The sequence below is a fragment of the Lontra canadensis genome, unplaced genomic scaffold, assembly GCF_010015895.1.
Source record: "Lontra canadensis isolate GAN:19392208 unplaced genomic scaffold, GSC_riverotter_1.0 scaffold14, whole genome shotgun sequence".
Lineage (NCBI taxonomy): Eukaryota > Metazoa > Chordata > Mammalia > Carnivora > Mustelidae > Lontra > Lontra canadensis.
The window spans coordinates 28,019,848-28,046,112 of record NW_022631008.1 but is presented as its reverse complement, the minus strand read 5'-3'; the positions used below and the strand labels follow the sequence as shown (position 1 = coordinate 28,046,112).

General features: G+C 39.1%; 1 protein-coding gene across 2 annotated transcripts in view; it reads left to right on the top strand.

Moving 5' to 3' along the window:
* Positions 1 to 26,265, top strand: part of LAMA4 (laminin subunit alpha 4) — a 144,318-nt gene extending 118,053 nt beyond the window's left edge. For both annotated transcript variants that reach the window (XM_032858354.1, XM_032858353.1), the window contains exons 24-38: positions 952 to 1,083; positions 2,165 to 2,307; positions 4,105 to 4,243; positions 4,781 to 4,918; positions 6,649 to 6,782; positions 8,134 to 8,298; positions 9,093 to 9,246; positions 14,277 to 14,464; positions 15,699 to 15,888; positions 16,644 to 16,799; positions 18,068 to 18,227; positions 19,928 to 20,058; positions 21,155 to 21,248; positions 21,689 to 21,808; positions 25,796 to 26,265. In XM_032858354.1, the coding sequence (XP_032714245.1) occupies positions 952 to 1,083; positions 2,165 to 2,307; positions 4,105 to 4,243; positions 4,781 to 4,918; positions 6,649 to 6,782; positions 8,134 to 8,298; positions 9,093 to 9,246; positions 14,277 to 14,464; positions 15,699 to 15,888; positions 16,644 to 16,799; positions 18,068 to 18,227; positions 19,928 to 20,058; positions 21,155 to 21,248; positions 21,689 to 21,808; positions 25,796 to 25,941 (2,190 nt within the window). In that variant the 3' untranslated portion in view covers positions 25,942 to 26,265. The remainder of the gene's footprint in view (positions 1 to 951; positions 1,084 to 2,164; positions 2,308 to 4,104; positions 4,244 to 4,780; positions 4,919 to 6,648; positions 6,783 to 8,133; positions 8,299 to 9,092; positions 9,247 to 14,276; positions 14,465 to 15,698; positions 15,889 to 16,643; positions 16,800 to 18,067; positions 18,228 to 19,927; positions 20,059 to 21,154; positions 21,249 to 21,688; positions 21,809 to 25,795) is intronic.

The following is a 26,265-nucleotide window of genomic DNA, read 5'->3' as shown; positions in this document are numbered from 1 at the left end:
GGGCGCCTGGGTGGCTCAGTGGGTTGAGCCGCTGCCTTCGGCTCAGGTCATGATCTCAGGGTCCTGGGATCGAGTCCCGCATCGGGCTCTCTGCTCAGCAGGGAGCCTGCTTCCCTCTCTCTCTCTCTCTCTCTCTCTCTGCCTCTCCATCTACTTGTGATCTCTCTCTGTCAAATAAATAAATAAAATCTTTAAAAAAAAAAAAAAAGGCAAATTGAAATATTTTCTTTTTTTCCCCTAATGGATTATTTTCCATTTCTCTGGAGTATACAGACTCCACTTGAGAGATCACTTTCTGATCAATAGGAACTATGATAATACCTCATTTTTCAAATCCATTCAGTTCTTCTATTGCAAACTATCTTCCAAAACAAGCAAGTTGGACCAGTAAATTATGTGTGTGGTACAGAATTACTTTCGTTCTCAAACACCATATGGCCCAAGTGCATAATCATTTCATGTTTATTTACATAAATCCAGTGTTTCCAAATAATTTCAGAAATGTCCTTTTCCTTATCTCCGTGCTTGCTAATAATTTTTTTCAGATTCTTCTCAGCAAACTTTGGAATTATTTTTCAGTATTGCCAATTTTCCTCTTAAAATGAGATGCACTCATGCCTGTAAGCCCGTTACAATTTTCAAATGTTCTCAAGATTTTTAAAAGGTCAATAAGGTAAACTTAAAATTTTATTAATTCATCAAGTAAATAAGAAACAGAAGATGGCTGCTTTAAATTGAGTATAAATATTAACATTTTGATATATAACCTGAGACCTAACTGCTGATATGGACGGAGTTGCAATTTTAATTTTATAGTAAGAATTTCATGAGACTTCTTTAGCCTTCAGTTTCAATAATAAAAACTACAGTGTAAGCTCTCAAATTCAGATAAATCTACACTTTCCTAATAGCAGATGTTTACATCTTATAACTTCTTCTTTCTGTCCACAGAGTATGTTTTTCAGCTTGGAAATGCGCAATGGTTACCTACATGTGTTCTATGACTTTGGATTTAGCAATGGCCCTGTGCATCTTGAGGACACATCGAAGAAAGCTCAGATTAATGATGCAAAATACCATGAGGTATAAATCATTGCGATTTATGTGGTGTGTTTTGTTTTGTTTCACCTGTACTTAGAACTATTGATCAAATCAGATGGTCAAATGACATAGGTGGGAAAATAATTAAACTGAGCACCTTCACTTCTAAAAACCAACAGCAGGACCCCACTGACTCAACTCCAGGATGACATTTGCTTTAAAAAAATGAATGTTTTTGTCATATTGATGTTTTCTAATAAAAGAGTCACTGAAAGATTCATTTTAATTGCTTCATTACAATGGCACTCCATAGAATACTTTTATACATCTGTTGAAAATGCTAGTGTGAATACACAGCCATTTTTAAAAGTATCCTTTGAGCACTACTAAATGTAAAAAGAGTAGGTAAGCAAATAGAGAATTTCCCTGTAAAGCATTTATCTAGAACTTAGAAAATACTAACACAGATTTCCTTATAAAGCGAGACCCCAGGGAATGCTCTTTAACTTTGAAACAGTTGTGTAGTATACTGATAATATATTTCATCTATTTTCAGTAACAACTAATTTGAATCTACAATTGCATAAAATGTATAAAAGGTTTATCTTTTAATTGAACCAAAATGCAGAGAGTAGGAGGCTCTATTTCTCTTTTCAGTTCAAAGTCCATGACCTCCATGAGGATGGTATATGATAGGAGAATATTTTAACTATATCACTGACTAGAATTTTGGCAGAATAATTAAAGCTTTTCACTGTGTCACTAAAACAATGACACCTGGTAACATGCAGTCTGGGTCCAAAAGGCCCCTGTTTATAGTCTTTTATCCTGAATCTCCTCAAAGGGGCAAAAGAAAACAATTGATGTCATGACAAAAATATTTTTTGGTCTAGCTCCTTCTCCATGTGGAAATTCTTCTCCAGAAAATGTGATCTTCTGGTTATTTAAGTGTGAGTGTCCTCGTCTGTAAGAAAGGAAAATCTGTTCCCCATTTTGTGAACAAACAAATACAGGAACATGGGGGCCCAGCTGTTATAACCAGAATAATTAAAATATATAGTCATCTTTAAAAAGTTGATTATTAAACAATGATCAAGACTTGGCTATATATTATATCTCCCAGATCTCAATCATTTACCACAACGATAAGAAAATGATTTTGGTGGTTGACAGACGACATGTCAAGAGCATGGACAATGAAAAGATGAAGATACCTTTTACAGACATATACATTGGAGGGGCCCCCCCAGAAATTTTACAATCCAGGTAAGCTCTTTTTGTTAAGTAGCTGTTGTTCCTGATGACGTCCTGGGCTGAGTATTCAACATCGAAGAGAGGTCTAGTAAAGGTTTAAAGGCACTTCCACTTGCTGCTTCTAGGTACCCGCACAGACACATGAACACACACTCAAGCACCCTCATGACCTCCTTAAATTAGCATCTTCTAGATGAGATCTACAGGTTTCTTTAATTATTGTATTAATCTCTGAACACAGTCTCGTGCAATATTTCTTCCCTGCAAGAGCAAAGATGGAGCCTGTGTATTGTATGAACATGAAGCACTTTTATTTCAGACTTACTTTGAACTTCTTTGAACTCTCAAATAGCATCTGAGGGTATAAAATAATTTTAAGCTTATTCAAGGGGATGTGAATTATGTATCATTATAACTTTATTCTCAAACATTTAAAAATTTAACTATCTCTTATTACAATCAAGTCATAGCATCAGACACCTTTGAAACTGAGAGGCAACTTGAGGATAGTCCAGCCTGGTCGTCCTCAACCCTGGTTCTCACCTGAATAACCTGGAGGAAGTTTATTAATACCATTGCCCATAACCACTCTCCAGAAATTCTAACTGGTCTGGGATGAGACCCCCAACTTCAAACTTTTTTCCAATTTAGATACCCTCTTAGCTTCTTCAACAACTCCACGTGGGACTTTCAACCATTATGGTTGTCATTATCTACCCCCAAACCTTTAGTTAGCATGGTCCTCTAGGTATGATCTTAATGGAACAGAATATAGTGGGACTGTTACTCCTTAGTTTGGCCAGTGCTCATTTAAAATACACTGAAGACATTATAATTTGATCAAAACTAACTTCATAGTCATTCAATATTTGATAATATGCTCTTGGGCACCTCCTATATCCTGGGCATAATGATAGGTACTAGGATTACAGTATCAATCAAATTATCATCCCTGATCTCAAAGATAAAAAATTTCTTACTTTCTTATTACTCCAAAAGCTAAACATTCCACTAGGAGATTTCTCTAGCCTTAGTTGATCATAAGTGTGTTACAAAAATAGCCAAGAAGATGAGTTCATGACTTTAATACAATCCACTTGGGAATGGATTAGTGGAAGACTGAAGACCTGGGTTTAAATCTTAACTTACCACTTGTGACATTAAAAAAACAAAAACAAAAACAAAAAGATTTTGATGTCTCTTAGTTTCATTTTGAAATTGCCAGCAATTGACTGTTTTTGACCTAAAATACATCAGTTCTGTGTGGTTCAACCTATTAATCATCTGTAAAAGGGAAATAATAGCCTTTCATTAAAAAAAAAAAAGATTTTATTAGACAGAGAAGGACATGGCACGAGAGAGAACACAAGCAGAGGGAGTGGGAGAGGGAGAAGCAGGCTTCTCACTGAGCAGAGAACTCTATGCGGGACTGGCTCAGTCCCAGGACTCCGGGATCTTGACCCCAGCCAAAGGAAGACACTTAACCACTGAGCCACCCAGACACCCCTGGCCTTTCCTTTTATATCACAGAATTTTTATAAACATAAAATGAGCTAATGTAAGTTAAAGGATCTTCAAAACTATAAAGAAGTAAACAAATTGGCTTGATGCAGAATAAATCTGTTCTACGGGCAAAGATTAGACATTACTCTGTGCTTATGAGAGAAAGCACGAGAACATGAATAGTTACAAAGCTACTAAAAATGACTATAAATAAAATCAAATTTCATATCCCATATATGCAGGGTAACATCACCATCAGCATCATCATCATCATGTTATCTGTGAAGACTTAATTTTCTTTTTCAGGACCCTCAGAGCGCACCTTCCCCTAGATGTCAACTTCAGAGGATGCATGAAGGGTTTCCAGTTCCAAAAAAAAGATTTCAATTTATTAGAGCAGACAGAAACCCTGGGAGTTGGTTATGGATGCCCCGAAGACTCTCTTGTAAGTACCAGTCAGTCAAAATCTTTTAAATAAATAAATACACACACACACACACACACACACGCACACACAAATAGACATAAAATGTATCATTCTCAAAAGCTAGAAAAGGTTTTTTCAGCTTCTCTGTGAGCCTGAGTACACCTTGGGCTCCTTTCTGCCACCAGCAAAAAGGAGAAAGATTAAGCTAAAAAATTGTGTGGGGGTTCCTCTGGAACTTGTCCGTTTACTTCACTTTTCATTGGTGGGAGGGGGGGCTTCCAAAGCCCAGAGAGGCTGTGCGGGCATCTTTACTCACTCAGGGTGGAGGAACTGGAGAAGCTAAAATCCCATCGGCCAGGGACACACAGAAGAACGGTCAACATGCCTGAATGCCTGTATAAACCAGAAGTTAAAACATAAACTATTAATACAGAAACCAGTAGGCAAGGGCTTTGGCATGTGAGAAATTGACATTTTCAGCATTTGATAATTATCATAAACACTATACTATATTCACTTTATTTTATTTATTTATTTTATTTTTTTGCCACACAGATATCTCGCAGAGCATATTTCAATGGGCAGAGTTTCATTGCTTCAGTTCAGAAAATATCTTTCTTCGATGGCTTTGAAGGAGGTTTTAATTTCCGAACGTTACAGCCAAATGGGTTGCTATTCTATTATGCTTCAGGAGTAAGTATTTCTTTTTCCCTATGGGAAACTTTTTTGTGATAACTCTTTTGTCTATTGAAAATAGTGTTTAAGCACGTTAAAAGTGATTTTCAATTCGGATTAATTTGGACTCACATGAACACACACAGAATGCCTCATTTCAGATACTTTGTAATTATGTCTATCACATATGAGGAGTTCTAAACCTGGGATTCATAGACCCACCCCTCAGGAGTTCATGGAGAAAATTCAGTGTGTCTGTGGACCTAGGTCAGAAAAAAATAAGATTTTTTTAAAATTTTATTATCTCAAACTAAAATTTAGCATTTTCTTCAGTTACAAATGTCAGCAACAAACCACAGTAATATTTGCAGAACCTGTTACTTTATTGTTAATAGAAATCACAGTTATTTTTCATCTCATATAATAGTTGCCACAGATACCTCAAAATATCATTTTTGCTCATTGCTACTTTTAAATTGCAGTAGTTATTAGATCTGCTGAGAGATTTTATAATTTAATGTTTTAATAAAGAACTACATATGTTACTATATCACAGATTTATTGTTTTAATATTTTGAAACCGTATCTCAATATAATTGGTTTCCTTTTTATTCTAGATATTTGTTTGATGCATTTTAAAATGTTACTTTTGAAGGGGACTGTGTGTAGCACGTGTGCTGTGCCAAAGGAGTGCATAGCACAAAAAATGTTAAGAACCTCTGTGTATATATACAAATACATATGTGATTTTTTTGGTAAAATAATAAAAGGAACATACTTTTCTGTTCTTGGACTGGCTACAGAACACTTGAACTCACCTTCTAAAGATATATTATTCCAAAAATAAAATAAGATACCCAGAGGTTTGGTGACCCCAAGACCCAACTGATTTATCTCTGAAAAGGTCATCATCAACATATACACTGATAGAGCAGGTCATAATGTAATATGTAAAAGCCGCTCTTACTTTTCATACTTATTACCTTGAATCTGTCACATTTATACTGAATTTAATTTAAATCAGTAGCAACGGTGAGAATTTACCCAAAGCACTCTGTAGGATCTCTACCACCAAACCTGCCTCAGATTACCATGGTTAGTTAAATAACAGTTTTTGTCAAAAAAAAAAAAAAAAGTAGTTATGTTGAGGGTTGTGCCCTCCCCCCCATAGAGGTCAGTGCCCCTCTAAGGGAAGAGAAGCAAGATTATCCATTTGCCAATATTTTAAACAATCAATAATACAATAATTAGTAAAAAGAACTGTTAACTTCAGCCCTTTTTCTATTTGTCTTCCACCTCTATAGAAAAAGTAAAACACTTCAAAAAACACTTAAAAAGCCAAACTGGCAAATTTGGCTGGCCAAGCCAAACCCTTGCCTGGTCATCTAGCTACCTCTCCAAGGAGACAGAAATATTGCCTTTCCCAGCTGGGAAACTGAAGACAGAATAGCGATGCCCCAGTTAGGGAAGGCGCTAACCCTGGGACAACTCTCAGCAGGACAAAAGCACTAGAAATCTTCAGTTCAGGAGAGAGGAGGCTCCTTTCTCGGTTGAAAACGTGCCTCATTTTGTCGGCGACACCAAAATAAGCAATATGCTGTCACTGTTGTTTTCATAGAAATTATTTCACAAGCAACCTTCTGGACATTGGGCATTCCTTTAAGCAATATCATTAAGTGAACGTTGAACACGTGTCCATCTTTTGGATCCCGGGCCTCCCTACTTTAAACCCTGTGCTTGAATTTCAGTCAGATGTGTTCTCCATTTCGTTGGCTAACGGCACCGTGGTTATGGACGTCAAGGGAATCAAGGTGCAGTCGGCCGAGAAGCAGTACAACGATGGGCTGTCCCACTTCGTCATTACCTCGGTCTCACCTGCAAGGTACAGGTCCTGACTTTATGTTCTTCCCCCAAGATGCCTTTATTTGTAAGGCATGATTCTGCTCAAGGACCACTATGGATAATAGACCATTCTATTGCTTTTCCAGTGCTTTAAAAAAAAAAAAAAAAAAAAATGGTAGGGCAAACAACTTACATTCTTTTTTTTTTTTAAGATTTTATTTATTTATTTGACAAAGAGAAAGATCACAAGAAGGCAGAGAGGCAGGCAGAGAGAGAGGGGGAAGCAGGCTCCCCGCTGAGCAGAGAGCCCAATGCGGGACTCGATCCCAGGACCCTGGGATCACGACCTGAGCTGAAGGCATTGGCTTTAACCCACTGAGCCACCCAGGCGCCCTCAACTTACATTCTTTTAAAAAGAAGTTGCTATTAATTTCCAAGAGATGCCAAATAAATCACTATTTAAATACTTAGCAGGAAGATAAAGGGTTTTTTCCAGTCAAACCACAGGCTACCAACCTTCTTGAGGGAAGTGCCTACACATAGCACTTACTGAATGGAGGGCACTGTTTTGCACGTAGGAGATCCGCAAACATTGGTTTCATTTAGGTGTTTTTTTTTTTTTAAAGAATCCACTTATTCATTTGACAGAGAGAGAGATCACAAGCAGGTGGAGAGGCAGGCAGAGAGAGAGGGGGAAGCAGGGTCCCCACTGAACAGAGAGCCCGACGCGGGGCTCGATCCCAGGACCCCGAGATCACAACCCGAGCCGAAGGCAGTGGCCCAACCTACTGAGCCACCCAGGCGCCCCTCATTTAGATTTTTAATTAAGCAATTGAGAATTCTATATTTATGACCGCATATTGAAAGCTCTAGCTTTATTTTTCAAATATGTAATACTAATTTCTTTTTCTTAAGAAGAAAGCTTTCTGGAGTAAGAAATACATTTCCATTGTAGACGGCTGCTCTTCTATGCCCACTTCTATGGAGCCCTCCCATTACAAAAAAAAAAAAAAAGACATTAATTGGCCTTTATAGGCTCCATTTCCAATTATACTCAAAACCAGTCAATGTGCCTTACAATGAAAACAGGCTCCCCAAGTGTGATTAAATAATCACCATGAGTTACGTTCTGCTTTTTTCACCGCCCCCCCCAAAAATGCTGGTAACTAATCACCTGAGCTTCTTGTTTTTAGGGGTTTGGAGAGTCTTTTCTGCATGTAAAAATATTCAACTATTTTATCCCAGACCTCATGAAGAGTCTGGCAAGTTGTTATCTTTTCACTAGCCAGAATGTTCTATGTTAATTCCATGAGAAAACCTGCAAGCTAGAATGAAACTCCAGGTAAAAGGGTACCAGTGTGGTGCGTAAAGAAACTTTTTTTCCTTTGCAGATATGAACTGATAGTAGATAAGAGCAGACTTGGGAGTAAGAACCCTACCAAAGGGAAAGTGGAACAGAAACAAGCAGGTGAAAAGAAGTTTTACTTCGGTGGCTCACCCATCAGTCCCCAGTACGCTAATTTCACTGGCTGTATAAGTAACGCCTACTTTACCAGGTAGGATATTTTTATTATTCATAATTCTGCATGATTCATAAAAAAAATCAGGTCGATAATGAAAATGTTTACATTATTAAATCTGAGAACTATAAAATTTATGAGAAGCAACAGAGGAGAGTAATTAAAAGCTTGCATATGCTCGAGCAACTGACATACTTAGGTTTGTGTGTAGGTTTCTTCCCTTTAAATTCCTGCATGCCCTTGGCTAAGTCAGCCTTCACTTCTTTTCTGCCAAAATGCAGATAATAATAATGTCTGCCTCCTTGTTAGAAGAATTAAATGAGATAAAGTGCAGAAAGCACCTGGCATACAGCAAGCTATAAATATTAGATGTAATTATATCTGTGCTTATTATTAATGGTGTAGCACAGAGTAACATACCCAAATTCTTATTAGAGGTTTAAGAAAGTCTTCTTAATGCATCACTTTAAACAAAGCCACTAATCAAGGTCCTTGACAAAGACAGGAAGTGCTCCCTGAGTACAAGAGCAAGCAAGGGAGAAAATTAATACACACGGAGTAACACAGAGGCGGTACCCACCGTCCAGAACGTGGTGACGGAAAAGATGTCCATCTGTCAGAATGTGCCCGTGCCAGGCAAAGTTATCCATGAATTGTTAAATGGTTGTGTAAAGGGTTCTTATTAAGACAGTGGTTGACGCAGACCCATCACACACACACACACACGAACACACACAAATTTTAAATACCAAATTCTCTCACTTCTGTAGTTTTCATCTTGTAAGTCTGAACCACATTTTAAGGGTTTCCCCCCCCCCTCTGCTACACAGGTTGGATCAAGACGTGGAGGTCGAAGACTTCCAGCGATACGTGGAAAAGGTCCACACTTCTCTTTCTGAGTGTCCTATTGAGTCTTCGCCGTTGCACTTTCTCTACAAAAAAGGGAAGAATTCCTCAAAGCCTAAAACAAGCCAGAATAAAAAGGTAAAAGAGAATGCTGTGTCAGATTCTCAACCGTCCTTGCAGTTCTAGACACTGATGCTGTATAAAATTCACTCCAGTTTGCAACTGTATGTATATACGAAAGTTGGGATTCTTCTAGTACCTGATACCGTTGTTTCCCAGCTTTGGTGTATCAACCTTTGTTCCCAGAGAAACACTTTGAATCAGATTTATTCCATACGGCTCAATGCTTTTTCATTATAATGATTAAAATTGCCCCATACTTAACTATTTGTATGTATAATGTGTATTATTTAGTACTGTCATTCTCAGTACCATTTGCTTTTGAGTCACAATCTCGGGCTTCTGTCACAGCCATGAAAATTCTTAAAGTTTCTGATCTCCCTGTTCTCCCCTCCTTCCCTGACCTTCACATCAACCACTCACAGGCACGGCTGATCCGTGATATCAACTAGAACCACTCCATTAACAAAATCTTGAGTTCTTAAACTGCATCCCCTGAGGACAGTTTTTTTCCTCATTCATTTACATCCAGCGTGTACATTAGCTGTCTTCATGACAGATGAGGCTTCCAATTCCTTCCCACTCTTTCAGACTGATCTCCCCACCCACCTCCCTGACCCAACCTTAACAAGTCCCTCGGGTGCCACCCCTCCCACCCTGGTCCAAGCCACCGTTCTCTCCCACCTGAGCCCTGGCAGGAGCTTCCACCAGCTTCTCTGACACTCTGTCCTCCACGCAACAACCACATGCTTATACACATGTCACATCGTGTTACTCCCCTGCTCAAAGTGCCCCCGACGCCCACTACGCTCAGAATAAAAACTCCGGTTCCTACAATGGCATAAGACGCTCTATGTTATCCAGGCTCCTTTCCCTCACTCACTCTTCTGCCCACACTAGCATGAGCCATGTGCATTCCTGCCCTAAGGTCGGTCTTTCTGCCTGGACCACTCTCCCTGCAAACATCTGCATGAACGGCTCCTCCTTCCCGGCCCAGCCTTCAAGCGTTCAGTAAGGCCTCCCTTAACCCGCTAATTAATACCATAGCTGTCTCCTGACTTTCCCCAGTACTACCCATCTCCTTTGCCTTTCCTAGTTGTTCTTTTTTCCACAGCACTTTTCACATTTTATTATAGTCTGTTTTTATTGTGTTTGGTATTTACTCTCTGTTTCTTCTGCTAGCATTCGAACTCCTTTTTTTAATCTACTCAGCGGTGTGTCCTAAGAACCTAGAACAATGCACATAATAGGTGTTCAATACATACTTAGCTATCTGCATCCCAGGGTTGTTACAAAGATTAAGTGAGTTGATGCATGGAATACCTTAGCACAATGCCTGACATAGAGCAAAACATTCAATGAATATGAGCTGTTAGATCTCTTTATAGAGGCTTGTGAATGTTTCTGGAGGATCAATTCCTTAAAGTAGAATTGCTTGGCTTAAGGGAATATGCATTGTCAACATTGAGATAATACTTGTTTATACTCCTATGAACAGCATTTGAAAAAACCTATTGTCCCTCCCAACTGCTGAACTGGATATGATCAAATTTTTATAATTTTGCCCATCTAATGGACAGAGAAGGCATCTCATTGTGATTTTGATTTGCATTTCCTTGAATGCTAATGTGGCTGAGCATCTTTTAAAGAACTGATTTCCCTCCAAGGCTGGCTTCTGAACCATCAGCAAGAGGAAAGCATCTCCACCAGCTTCTCCCTTCTGATAGTTTTTCACCGGCCATTATATCTTGATCGCTTCCCTATGTATTTCAGCTTACGGGGACCACTTTTGAGAACCCCCTTGCAACTCCTCTTTTGTTCACACACGATTTGTCAATGTTAATAGGTTAATTTTATTTATGTACAACTCAAAATTAGTAATTTTTCAGGATCCTCTCCTGAATTTCACATGGGAGAAAGATAATTTCATATGACTTTTATGAAGGCTTTCACTAGAGGATAATTTAAAGGATTTTTCAGAGGAGACTATGAAATTCTGATGAGATCTTACCTTTCCCTTCTCATACTGATGCTAAAAAGTTTATCCTGGAATTTTTCAGCTGGGACTTGAGCGCGGGCCAGTGGATCAGACACAGCAGGTTAATACCATGGGCTGATGAGGAAGATCAGCCTACGGCACGCACTTTACCTCTTTAAACGAATACAGTTTTCTCTTTGAAGCTGTCCATCAAGTGCAGTTTCCTAACAAATATTCACACTCTCAAGTTTGCAATCAACAGACCTTGGAACTATTAACATACACTTTTCAGTATTATAGGAAACCTCTTAGCCTTTCTTGTAAAAAGCCTTAGAAACTCAACTTCATAATAACAGATACAGGATGACTATAGATTTCCCTTCTAGTTCTTGGTAATCAGAATGTCAAATGTTTGCTAATCTTCTCTCTTATTTACCCTTGTATCAATAGCTTCTTAAGTAGCTATCCAGAAAAACATGTGGCTGCTGTTTTCAATTTTTATCAAGGCCGATTCATAGCAATTTGGGCTATAATAATTTATTTTCACAGTAACGTCCTAATATTGTATCTTATGTGTATATTTTATTTAACCATCAATAGACTTTCAGTGCTTTCCAATTTTCTCCCTTTACGGGTGAAGGTCACTGTGTATTAGTCTTTGATTACACTGCTGAATATATCTTTACAAAATATTCTTAGAGGTAGACTTACTGGGTCAGGGAAAATTACTTTCCAAAAAAGGAACACTGATTTCTATTCCTCCGTGTGTACGTAAGAATACCTATCTTACCACCTGTGTTCCAGCATGAAAATTTCTTATAATTTTTGTTTTTAAATTTAATTGGAGACATAGTTTCTCATGTGGTATTTCGTGTGATAATGAAGATTTTATATATTTTAAGAGGCATCATTCTAAGGTATCCAGCCAACCATTCCCTTTTCTGAGAATTGATTCCCTACACACAGGGCAAGCCCAGTATTTTAGGTACGTGACTTTATCTACCTGGATACAGATGTTTGGATTGGAGTAGGTCATCTGAACTAAGCTGGGCTCTCAGATCCCCTTCCTTATAAACTTAGAACCCAGAGACACTAGCCTAGGCAGGTCATTGAATGGAAAACATGTAAACCTAAGAGCTCTATGTTAATCATGCACATAGAAAGAAAGCTGCTTTGTAGAAATTTAAAAGGCAGCTGTCCTGAAGAGAAAGAAAAATGAAAGCAGGCTGAGAAAAACAAAGCCAAGATACCAGAAACATTTGGAAAAGGAATTCCTTGAATCTTCCTAGTTTTGCCATTCCTGATTCTTGACTTTGGTAGTGTACTATCTTGTGTACCAGACAGTGTACTATCTTGCCCCTGATACCATATTATCTTCCCTTGGATTGTGTAAGATACTCCCGTATCCTTATAATGCACTGCCCTCTTTTGCTTAAGTAGCTGAACTAGTTTGACTGTTAAGTGACACAAAAGAATCTTACCGCATTAAAGCAGACCCTCAGAGAGCACCTGGGTGGCTCAGTCAGTTAAGCACCTGTCTTCGGCTCGGGTCATGATCCCATGGTCATGCAATCAAGTTCGATGTTGGGCTCCCTGCTCAGTGGGGAGTCTGCTTCTCTCTCTCTCCCTCTACTCCTCACCCCTTCTCCTGCCATGTCTTTCATGCTCTCTCTCTCTCTCAAATAAATAAATAAAATCTTAAAAAAAAAAAAAAGACCCTCAGAGAAAGAAATTACACTGATAAAATCAAAGTCTAGTGGGGTTCAAAATCCACATATACAGCTATTCTAGGATAGTAAACAGAGTCTCTGTGTTATATGGTTGGAAGTAATTAAATTATAACCTTTTTATTATCATTATTATGATTCAGAGCATATATCCACAGAGAATTTAGAGTGTTTGGTTGCCACATATAAATACCCCAGCGTCTATTCCTTTCCGCAGCAGACAAGAGACTAGTCTTCCTCTATGGATTCCCACATGGAAGCAGAGAAAGGCAGGGCTGGTCATGGAGACCTTGTAGTCTGGTAGCCCCCCGCTTTGCTGACCCCTGCCGTTGATTCACACGTGCCCTCTTCCCATTGTGAAGTGGATGCACTGACTGAGAAGGAGAAGGAGCCACCAGGGTTGGGGACAGTCCCCAACTCCTGACCAATCTCTCACCCGCGCCCTCCTGGAAAACAAAACCCCATCCTCCAGCAAGTCATCGAAGGTCCTTTCTATCTGGCAACAGCCTGTCTTCCGGTTTGCTATTTAACTGCCTGTCTTTCCAAACCAGTTTTCAGTTCCTTTAAAAAAAAGAAACTGTTTCTCACTCACCTTTCTCTTCCCCACCACACGGTGCCTGCAGAGGGCACGCACAAATACCCCTTTCCTTCCACGTCATTTCTACCTCGTACGTATTCAATAAACATTGCTTGGATACATGAATAAATGATGGGATGATCAGGTTTATTTGCAATAACTTTAATTTTGCCCCCCAAATTAAGACTAGATAACCATGAAATATTAGCCTATAGTCTCACAGCTCTAAATTTTAAAATCAGCAGTGCAATTTTAGGAGCACAAGGTAATTGTTCTATATCCTGTCACATGAATGTTTACTACTTATCACCAAAACTATCCTTAAATATTTTGAAGGTGTTACGAAGTATGTTGGTAACAGCCTATATAAATAATAATTTGTGTGTTAAAGAAATGTTGTTGTCTATGATATGAAGGTTTTATTGACTGATTCCCCAGGGTTATTTTATTGTCAATATTTCCATTTTTCACCATTGGCTAAGATGTGCATTTAATTTAAATGATAGAGCAGTTATCTCTGAGGCTTTGGGTTAGCTCTGCTTTATTATCACAGACTAGAATTTTGGATTTAACATACTGTGTTGTCATCTCCTCAAGAAAAGGGAGAGGCCTAATATTTCATGAATGGAAAATGCACAAATAATATATACTTTCATTGTTACTTTTTTATTTTTATTTTTATTAATGATAAAGAAATCACAAATGAACTTTTGCTACTAGCACATCAGTTTCGTCTCTTAATATGACTTATTTCCTATTCTTACAGGGAGAGAAAAGTAAAGATGCACCTTCAGGGGATCCTGCCGGCCTGAAGTTCCCGGAGGGGAATGTTCCCAGGGATTCTTACTGTCACCTTTCCACCAGTCCTAGAGCAATAGAGCACGCCTATCAGTATGGAGGGACAGCCAACAGCCGCCAAGAGTTTGAACACTTAAAAGGAGATTTTGGTGAAAAGTAAAGTAACACACTATCCTTCCAGAAACTTTATGCCATGGCTGGACTTCATACTTATTTGCCACATGCCGTCTTTTTCCTATGAATCTTTCCTTTCTGTGGCACTTAATCCTATTATTTTTGTCATCAAAATAAATGCTAAGTAGTACACAATTCTTACTTTCTAATAAATGAACATTCTCTGAGACTTTCTTCCCAAAAGTAAGATGCATAATACAGGATTCTCCTAGGAGTTTGTAGCATTTTTATCAAAAAGGAAAGGCAATCAAAGAAAGGAACATGTGGCACATTTTCAATGACTCATCATCTAACCTTGATATTACCTTCCTTCTGCTATATAAATTGCTTTCAGATTGAAAATGGGGGTGACCCTGGACCACTGGAAGGTTGATAAGGAAAGACACCAAAGATACAAAAACCACTTGTATCTTGGCTAGCCCTCAAGCTATCTGTAAAGCCCAGCCCCTCTTCCCAGTATTCTGCAAATCTCCAGGTTACATAGCACTTTTGAAGATCTCTTTTTATAGAGTCAGCACCAGATATTCTTACATAGGTCTTATATCTCTTTCAAATGTCCACAGAGTCAGTGCATTCAATAAGTAACCTCTAATGCCTTCTTATTTGCTATTTGCCTTATTAGGCAAATATTAGGCAGTATCAGTATTTTGTATTCATTGGGAAGAATTTAGAGTTAAGTCAAACTAGAAATTAGCCTAATAAATGTATCTTATCAATACAGGCTAGAGCTAAAAGTCTAGAAGTCTTCGTTTAATTCCTACACCTTCTGGTGGCTGTTTTTGGCCCGTGATATCTACTGATTAATTTTTCTTGGGAAAGACAAATCAATCTTGTATTTTAGATAGCACACAAATCGTATTGTTTCTAGGCAAACTTCTATATGCGCATTAATTACGGACTAGTATTTTGTCCACATGAACAAACCAAATGCGACCATATTTTCAGAGCAAGACTCATTATGATCCTTATGTGAAACAATGTTCCAAATGTGGAATGTAGCCCTGCTGTATAAATAAGTAGGAAAAGATTTACATTTTTGAGTTAGTCATGCTTTCCCAATAGTCATGAATAATGCTAAGACAGAATTAGAAGTAATGCTGCTTGGGATTCAATAGAATGGCTACTCATTCTTCCTTACATTGTGTTGCTGTTGGAAACTAGAGATCCCCCTCAGTCTCATTTTACAGATAGTAAGCTTTTTCTTTTCATTTACCAGATCTCAGTTCTCCATTCGTCTGAAGACTCGTTCCTCCCATGGGATGATTTTCTATGTCTCAGATCAAGAAGAGAATGACTTCATGACTCTATTCTTAGCTCATGGCCGCTTGGTTTTCATGTTTAATGTTGGCCATAAGAAATTGAAGATTAGAAGCCAAGAGAAATACAATGATGGATTGTGGCATGATGTGAGTTGAAGGCAGAGAATATTATTACCAGCAAATAGATGGTGACATTAATGCCCACTATTGGTCTTTCTAGAAACACCCATTTTAAAATTCTATTGCCATATGCTCAGAGTTCAATTTTGAGAAATTTTTTTAATTCCTTATAAAAATCTTGAAGCATATTATTTAAAAAGAGATACAGGTTGCATGTAATTTTTAGAGTAATTATTTTCACCAAAGGACCAATAGCAAATATAACCTGAAGTTTAATTTCTAATGATTTTTCACTTGTTTTCCCACTGCATGTAAGTTTCTAAATTTCAGCAGCAAATGCTGAGTGTCTTTTATAGGTTCAGCCATGGAAGATACAATGTGAAAAGAAAATCTGTTAGGATGCTAGGATACCACAGGGAGACTATTTAAATATTGAAACAAATCAGTGTTACATAATGGAAAGAGTAAAAAATGTAAGATGTATTAATCACCATAAATTTAGGAGAGAAAGAAACCAAGTGGGCTGACCAGCTGTGAAGAGTTTCATTGAGAACCCTGCTAAATACATATAAGCTGAATTCAGAAATTAAGCCTGTAACTTTAAATCAAGCTTTAAAGGAAAAAACAAACTCTTGACCTTCAGAGAGAGGGTCAGCTTTTTAAAGAACTTCTGCAGATCTCCCACAGTACCGCAATAGCAAAGTCTGGAGAAGAGGCAACAGAGCCTTCTGCCAAAGCTTGGGATGCACTTGACATGTGCTATTGTCCTTCTCTCCATCCAGGTGATATTTATTCGGGAAAAGAGCAGTGGCCGACTGATCATTGATGGCCTTCGAGTCCTAGAAGAGAGTCTTCCTCCTACAGGAGCTGCCTGGAACATCAAGGGTCCTATTTATTTGGGAGGTGTGGCTCCTGGAAGGGCTGTGAAAAATGTTCAGGTAAGCCAGACATGACCAGGACAAGCCCTGACTTTTAGAGCCAACAGATTATTTAATCCAGGACCTCATTTTACCACCAGCAAACTGGCAAGAGGAGAACTGTAGTTTCACTGGATATAGGCTACCAAAGTGAGTTTTGTCCCTGGACATGTCTGTCTGCCCTCTGGCATTACAAAGTCAAGAGTGGTTTTTTGACTCTGATGGAGAAGTGAGATGAAACAATTTCAGAGGTTTAAACTGTCATGAGAAGTTATGTCTCAAGGAGATGCTTATTTGTTCAGCAAGTACACATGCTATTAGTGTAAAAATTTTAAAAAGAAAAGAAGTAAAAAATGTCATTCCATTATGTATCATTGAGTGACAAAAAACTTTGGGGCCATTCTATAGACTATGATTTCATATTTGTTTCCTAGACACACACACACACAAACACACACACACACACACATGTGTAAGTGGGCAAGGAAGTATGGTTATCCCTGGGTGGGGGGGGAAGGGAGAGGTGGTTATAGTAAAAAACATGTAATTTCTGTACTTTAAAAATTAATAATATTGCATCTTTACAAAAATAGTTAGCAATAAAGGGAATGTATCTTTCTTAACATATAGATTTGACTTCAGCACGAAAAAATAGATGCATTTCTAAGATTCACTAATATATGTAGATAAAGGAAAAAAGGGGGGGCTCATGTCATATTGAGATTTTGGGCAAGTAGCCCCAATTTCATGACAGCTCCTTTAAAAGAAAGGTTTCCAAAGCAGTGTGAAATCAGTTGTCCAAAGAGGCCCAAGTTTCATGTCTTGAGGTATGATAAATTCTCGACCACAAGATCAGGTAATGCAGCCAGAAATGCAAGCTTTCTGCTGTTTAGTTAACCATGGAAGATTTAACAATTAAGAACTTTGCTAGCCCTCATGAACATTAGCTGATTTGGGGCCACCTGTCCATTTAAAGGAAAACAGAGGAGGATAGTTCTAATATTTAATTTCAAAGCCATAGCTGCAACTTATTTGTCACAGTGTATGTAGAAATGTTCATAGCTAATGACTGCAGGCTGACACTATCAAACACAAAATCCCAACTTCAAAGAACTCATCATTAAAGAAGCAACTACCTGGAAAATGACTGACCCTTCAGGCAGCTAAGATAAATAAGACAGCAGGCTGCTTCATTTCTCCCAGGACGTAATCCCTTCATTTTGTTTCCCTTTGGTGCACACCTGCGCATGTTAAGAAAATGACTTTTAAGAAATGTCTTCTTCCCTCAGATCAACTCGGTGTACAGTTTCAGTGGCTGCCTCGGCAACCTTCAGCTCAATGGGGCCTCCATCACCTCTGCTTCTCAGACATTCAGCGTGACCCCTTGTTTTGAAGGTCCTATGGAAACAGGGACCTACTTTTCAACAGAAGGAGGATACGTAGTTCTAGGTAACAGTGACTTCTGCACAAAACATGAATCACGAAATACTTCTTTCCTGGAGGTGGCTGGGGAAATTTGGCTGAGGGTTAAAACTTCAGAATACCAAACTCACTCAGCCCTAGGAAATGGCTTCTTTCCTCCAGGATCCCCTTTGTTGCCTCCTGCCACATCCAGCGAGACAGGCTCCCCTGTCCCTGTTCGCTTTCCCTGTCCAAAGCTTCTCCACAGCCGCCACACCTCTGATGTAGATGTAGCCCATCTTGCCCCTTTTAGGATTTCCCGTGCTGCTCTGTGCTCTAATCTGTGTCAGGGAGGCTCTAATCAGAGCAGGGTGGCTCTCGTCTTTCTCTGCCCCCTCTTAGCGTGATCCATTGTCCCTACCAAAGCAAGTCCCACTTCCTCCCTTTGCTCTGCAACCCCATCCTTCAGAAATTTTATTTCTGGATTTGTATTCTCCGTAGCTATTATTCTCTCATCCAATCAACCAAATTTATGGTATGCCTCTGGCATGTGAGCCCCTATGCCAAGTGATGGAACATAGTAGCTCTAAATATAAGTACATAAAGTCCTATCAGTCTATAATCAATCACCATCCAAGCCCTTCCAACAAATACTCTACAGAGCAATTATTAGGTATGAGGAGGTAATTGGGATCAGTACCCCGAACATTCCCTGAATAAAGACGTGACAATGCAGCCACGTGTAGCTTCCTAAACCGTCCCCACATCCAAGAGAATACCAGAGGTCATCTTTCCTCTCTCCGACTTGCTCGTGATTGTACTTTCCTTTCTCCTCCTTGATCCACAATAAAGCACCAACACTCATATTTCTCAGCCTTTCATTGGATCTCAGTGATAAGAACTCAAAGGCTCAAACAACTTGAAATGCATAGCAACCTGCACAATTGACATTCTCCCTTACCATTAACTAATAGCAGGAAAAATTAAAAAGTGATTTATAAGGAGACATGTCGAGTGAATATTATTAAGATGCCCAGGTTTACAACACGTCTCCTGGAGTGAGCACTGCAATCCTTAATAAGAATTCATTTTCTCATATCACGGCACTAGCAGCTCCTAACTGCTTCTGCTGCCCTCACTTTTTCTTTCCTCTGAAATGCTCTGCAGTGCTGGCACCAGTGATATTTATTATTAAGACTTATTTTAAAATACAGGTCTTATTTGAAAATAAGGCTTATCTTAAAATACAGCTCCCTTGCTCAGTGACTGCAAAATAAAGTCTACCTTCCATACTTGAGCACGAATGCCCTTCCCCTGTGGCCTTCCTCCCTCGCCTGGCCTCGCTTTACCCTGGCAGGGGACACTGGCCTCCACGGTGCTCTCCAAATGTCCTGGCCTCTGCACTAGTGTTCGTACTATTTCCTGTGCCCAGGCTGCTCTTTTCTCCTCCTTACTTGTGAAAGATTAAATGGTCCTGCTGGTTGGAATCAGTTTCTCCTCGCCTGAGAAGAGACACCATGGTGTCTTTTCCCCATGCTGTCCCCACGCCATGGAGTGACATACTAGTTATCTCAGGCCCCCTCAGAGCTTTCCGCAGTGTGATTGACACGGAAAATGCCACTTGCTACTTATCTATTGAAAAAGGTGTCAAACTTTCAAAAAACATATGAAAATGTATAATTACAAAATCACACCATGGTTACAAAATTGAGGCTGCTGCTCTTAAGAGCTAACATTTCTCTCCCCAGATGAGTCTTTCAATATTGGACTGAAGTTTGAGATTGCCTTTGAAGTCCGTCCCAGAAGCAGTTCTGGAACCCTTGTTCATGGCCACAGTGTCAATGGAGAGTACCTAAATGTTCACATGAAGAAGGGGCAGGTAATGGGTTAAAAACTGTTTTAACAGTCTGTCTTCTCTGACCTTGAATTCTAAGTCTGAAGCATTTTTATTTCACAGAATTAGTCCATCAGTCTTTCCTAACTGGGGGGGCGAGGAGGGGGTAGAATCATGGGGAAGCTACACATGAAATTTAAATGCAGACAGTACTTAGATTCAGATTCATATGCTGGGAATTGATTTGATTAGAGCAAAGGGCCATGAAAATGTGGCAAAACTAAAAAAAAAAAATCAATAACAATGGAATTAAAAGGTTTTAATAAAAGAATTGGGAGAAAACATTTTTACAACAAATGAAAGCAGCAAACATATCCAGCTATCAGAATGAACAAACACTAAAGTATCTGCCTTTCTATCTATAATATATTTGCATACCAGGTGTATATATGTGTATGCATATATGTGTATATATGTACATAAGTGCATATATACATATATATTACTTTCAATTGCTAGAAATCAAAAAATTGTTATAATTAAGCAGCATTTTCATCCTGAAAAAGTATGACCAAGGAATAGTCATGAAAGTGTTCAACTAAATATTAAGGAGAAAACAGCATATTTTCATTATTGTCCCTAACTGATTTTTATTTGAGTTCTGGTACTCTTAAACTATATAACGATATCATGCTTACTGTGTGTCAAGTACTATTCTAATTATGGATGAGCTCCATTAGCCCCCCCAGCGACTGTGACCCCAGGTAGGTGTCACAAGTGAGAAAACAGGCAGTGAGGTGATGGGGCACTGGGATGGGAACCCAGGCAGTCTGGCTGCACGGTCCGTACCCTCCACCACTACCTTAACCAGCTTTGTAGAACACATTCAATCTGTAAAAATAAAAGCCTTTTATTATCTTCTTGTTCCTCTCCCCCAGCTTTTCTCCTGTTACTCTTCTGTCCTCTCGCCTAGGAACCGTTTACTGTCTATAGCCTACCAAAGAGTGACCCCTTGCGTTCACATTGCAAAGCTAATCGTTTGCAGATGTTAAAGCATTGCTCCTCTGGGGTGAATTTAAGAAATCCAGTTTTATCTCTATGAGGAAAAGTGAAACTGTATAACGTATCCTGTCTCTTGCAGGTCATAGTGAAAGTCAACAATGGCATCAGGGACTTTTCCACCTCAGTGACACCCAAGCAGAGTCTCTGTGATGGCAGATGGCACAGAATTACAGGTGAGAGAAGAGAGTGTCCTGGGCTCCTTTTATAGAGTGAGCTTACATTCCAAGTGTGGAATGATGGCTCGGAAGAACTCAGACTCTAACTTACACGATAAAATAGGGGATGGACGACAGTCTACAAGTGGCCAAGAAAAGAGAATCAAATATTACTGTATATATTGAATCCACATGTGATTTGAAAATTGTCTTTAGGGGCTTTCTTAATAATGTATAATTTATGAAGAAAAAAATAGAGTATCCTAAACATTCTCCCTTCCAAAGGAAAATATTACAGGGATTGCTTGACTGGACATTGACATTTTCAATGATACAGAAGAAAATGTAAGGTTTATTCTGGAATAAATAAAAGCCATCGCTGTTATAAATTAGTCTCTTTCGTGTGAAAATTAATCACTCCAGTGTCATTTATGACCAGTCTTTTCCTGGTATTTCAGTTATTAGAGATTCCAATGTGGTTCAGTTGGATGTAGACTCTGAAGTGAACCATGTGGTTGGACCCCTGAATCCGAAACCAGTGGATCACAGGGAGCCTGTCTTCGTTGGAGGAGTTCCAGGTAAGAGTTCTTTAAAAGGGACATGATTCCAATTCCAAAAAACAGTAAGTTCTTTTAATTGTTATTATAGTACTAAGAATGGAGCCATGTGTTTTCATAATTCACCTAATAACTCAAAGGATTTTATATACAACGTCCTTTCATAGGAAAAAAGTATACTGGTGGTTATGACTTCTTATCCAAGGATCAAAACAAAGTAACACATCGCTACACTTCAGTCTCCTTCCTGGTAGATACTACTCTCCCTTTGCCAAATATGCTTATTTTTTTTCTCTCTTCCTTTTGTATGTCCTCACGTTCACATAGTGAACACACACACTCTATTTTTTTCTCTTACGCAAAGAAAACTCAGTTGCTAATACTGCTCTCAGATATGAGAATCTTGGAGGACTAAAAGTTTGCTGATAATTACTCCCCTTCCTTACTAAGACAGAAGAGAATCCACAGCTCTCCCTATCCAGGATTAGTCTGAATTGTGAAAACAGCTGCAGACCGTAGGTTGTTTTGTTCTAATATAGTGACCGTCCCCATCTGCCATCCTGCAAACGTCATCAGTAACATTCCCGCTGTCATCTGCCAAGAATGGTGTGTAATCCAGGGTGGTGACAGAAGGATCCTTATGGACCCCCGCAATTGTTTTAACCCTCTGGAGCAGGAACCATGACCTATGTTGAAAGTGTTTGTTGCACACATTTCACTAACTTGGAAAAATGGAATGTTAAAGCTAGAGAGAGAGAGATAAGAAGGAGAAAACCAAGCTTTTACATCTGGAATTTGACGGTGATTTTTTTTTAATTTTATTTTATTTTTTATAAACATATAATACATTTTTATCCCCAGGGGTACAGGTCTGTGAATTTGACGGTGATTTTAAGGAAAAACCTTGCATGATTTTTCCATGTCCTAACTAGATTATTTTAAATTGAGCCATTTAAACGTAAGCAATAAATTAAGAGAGTAAGAAGAAAAAGAGAGAGAGAAAGAACAGATCAAATTAAGCACCTGACCTTGGGTACGCACAAAATCGTAGGAACTGAGCATTCCTCTTAACATGAATTTTTCAAATACTAGTATTTACAATAACAGTAACTCCCTGATGAAATACTTGAGACCCTCCTCTTCTTTACTTCTGCTGTCCACACCCATCTCCATCCCCCAGTCCTCTCCTCCCACTCCTGGCCTCAGTTCTGAAAGGGATTCTGGTGAAGGCCACCACTGTACTTTCTGCAGACAGTGGGGGAGATGAGTCAGTTCTTATATTTCTGTACATTGCTTTCTTCCTGGGAACCACAACATGATTTAAAGTATTCCACGGGTTCCCAAGAGCCTACAAGATCAAATTCAGCAAGGTCCTTGATCATCTGGCCCTTCCTCACCCCTGCCTCTGGGGTCTCCCCACACTTTCTGGGACTTCCAGTTCTCTGAATGTACGATGCCCTCCTTGCTCGAGGCCTTTACATCGCATGTGGAGCCTCAATTTCTGGGAAAATGTCCTTGATTTCCTCCCCTTGTATACCTTTTTGAGGAATAGCTTCTCCCACTCTTCTCCCAGTTCAACTCCTTACTGATCTTTAGGACACAGCTCAGACCTCTACTGACCCACACATGCCCATCTCTCCCTACAATGTGCTATGCTTGCCTAGCCCTCTTGGGACACTTACCACAGGATTTCATGGAAGTTAAATAGTCCACTCCTTGCTCCGGGGTAACGTGTCTTCTTTCAACACGAAACAAACATTTATGGTCTATTGCGTACTGTGCTAGGCTCTGAGAGAGGGACAAACCAAGCATGGCCCTCCTTCATGGAACTTAAACGTCTTTCTTCTTTACTTTGCACAAAAGCACTATATCATTCAAACAAATATTTGTCTCCAGTTTTTGTTTGTTTTCAGAGTCCTGTCCCAGCATTACTCACTGCCATCGTCTCCCACTGTAAGAGTTGCTAAGCACCACAGACTAGGTGGGCAAGGTGTACCTTAAGCCGAGTTTAGCCTGCCTGACACATATAATGAACAGCAAATTGTAGCTAATGAGCCAGCCCACAGGAACTAGTGGGCTGGGGGAGCTAACCACTGTTCCATTACAGCTTTTAATTCCATCTAAGAACCATGCCAGTGAGCCTAGAACAAAAGCAATTATAATGTAAGCCGAATGTCATTAATTACATCATTTTGAGCTGTTCAACATTGATTCCACTAAAATCACATCAGAAACTGAGGCATGAAAAAGAATAATTAAAGGAAATTAGTCATAAATAAGCCTCACTGAATTCCCTCAGAATCTCAATCAGTTCTCTTATATCAAATAGGACCCTTATGATACTATCCTGATACTATTTCTATCAATAAGAACTGAATGCATTTAATGAACTATATTCCCCAAAAGTCAATTTTACTGTGTAATTTAAAAATCAAAATTAGAAATCAAAAAATAATTTAAGATAATGTAGTTCACACATACACACAGATCTGATCATTCCTCTACTGAAAACCTTGCATTAAATTTCTGTATATAGTCAAGCTTTCGACCTGAGGAATGTTTGCTCTTAAAATCATCTGTTGATTTTATTAATCAGTTACTTAGGGTTCCGGGACACTTTCTTGTCAGTCCCTACAATAAATTGTGTGGTGAATTATGAAGACCATAATTTCTATATGAATTATTTCCTCTAGATGATGTTCCCCGTGAACCACAGGGTGGTAAGCTTGAACAGAATCAAAATCCATGTTCTAAAACTAGTTTCCAAAATGGGCGGAAGAAATAGATGTTTCTGCCCCTTATACTCTTTCCTGTTCACGCATTTTTATTCTGATGATGAAGTACACTGAGCAGCTCAAAGAATATATATAGTCTAATCTAGAGACAAAGGGAAGTGATCTCTCAGCCCCTTCCAAATCTAAAACTTCATAATTATCATTCTAAATATGAAATGTGATTTCCATGATTTATTTTCAGTACAAGCTTCTGCATAGTCTTAATCTACGCTGCTTAGAAAATTTATTACAGCTGCTTGATGATATTTAATTTGCTGTCCTGTTTTATGTTCCTTCCTGAGTTAGTGATTTCTAAGTGTTTTCCATCTTTTATCTGCTACTGCTCACATAGCTGTTTGTACATAATAAGCTTTGACTAAGTGGATTTTAATTCCATGATATTTCTAAGCTCTCTAAATTGCTTTAAATTATATTGCTTCTATCATCCAACACATTTAATTGTATCTGTACAATTCATAAGCGTAAGGTTTCTTCTAGATCTCTAAGATAAGGGGAGAAAGTTCCCCTGGCATATACTACAGGACACCCCTGCCCATGAAAAGACTAGACCAGTTATCATTATCCTATTTATAGATCTTTTCTTACAATTTTACTTATTTATTTGACACAGGGAGAGAGATCACAAGTAGGCAGAGAGGCAGGCGGCAGAGGGGGAAGCAGGCTCCTTGCTGAGCAGAGAGCCTGATGTGGGGTTCAATCCCAGGACCCTGAGACCATGTCCTGAGCTGAAAGTAGAGGCTTACCCCCTCTGAGCCACCCAAGCACCTCCTATTTATAGTTTTTAAATCCTGAGCTCAGAAAAATTAAAATTTAGCTTATGTGAATTCATTATTTTCTCATTATATTTCATGAGCTTGGCAAAAATGTGGAGGCTTAAGGGTGAAGGGTAATGATACAAATTAAACAGAAACATTAACCAAGTCTAAAAATAGTGTAGAAGCTAAAATCCCTTCCCCTTTTCTCAGTAAATCACCCAAAATAAGTGAGAACCAGGCAAAGTTAACTCTAAAAAGCATCAGCATAGGTAGGTCCTGAAATTACTTCAGAAGCAGATAAAGTTCCTGAGAAAATGAGTAAATTATCGCTACATTCCATTTTGACATGTAAATCATCTTGATGATGTGAGCGTTGTTGCACATATATTTGCCAGAGTAACATTTGGGCTTGGAAGGGCTCACCAGCAATCTTTGTTTTCATTTCTTCCCTTTTCCAGAGTCTCTACTGACACCACGCCTGGCCCCTGGCAGACCCTTCACAGGCTGCATCCGTCACTTCGTGATTGATGGGCACCCCGTGAGCTTCAGCAAAGCAGCCCTGGTCAGCGGCGCTGTGAGCATCAACTCCTGTCCCGCCGCCTGACACAGCAGAGCAAAGCTGCCCCGTACAAAGTTCTTTAGAGCACTGAAAGAAACGCAAAGCCAGCCAGGAGGAACAGCAACTCTTCCTCCCAGTGAGAGCCTTCATCTAGTTGAGCAGGACTTAATAAATGAATCGCCAGGGAATGGAGGTTTATTATTTCTCATTTGGATTCTTACCTTGGATCCAAGGTGTCTGCCGTGAACAACAATCAAAGGAGTGTCACACTTACTTGCATTGTATTATTTCCTGCTGGTGAAATTACTGTTCCTGTTTCTAATAAAATAGAAGGGATTCTAAATAAACACTGGCACACATTTGCAAGTA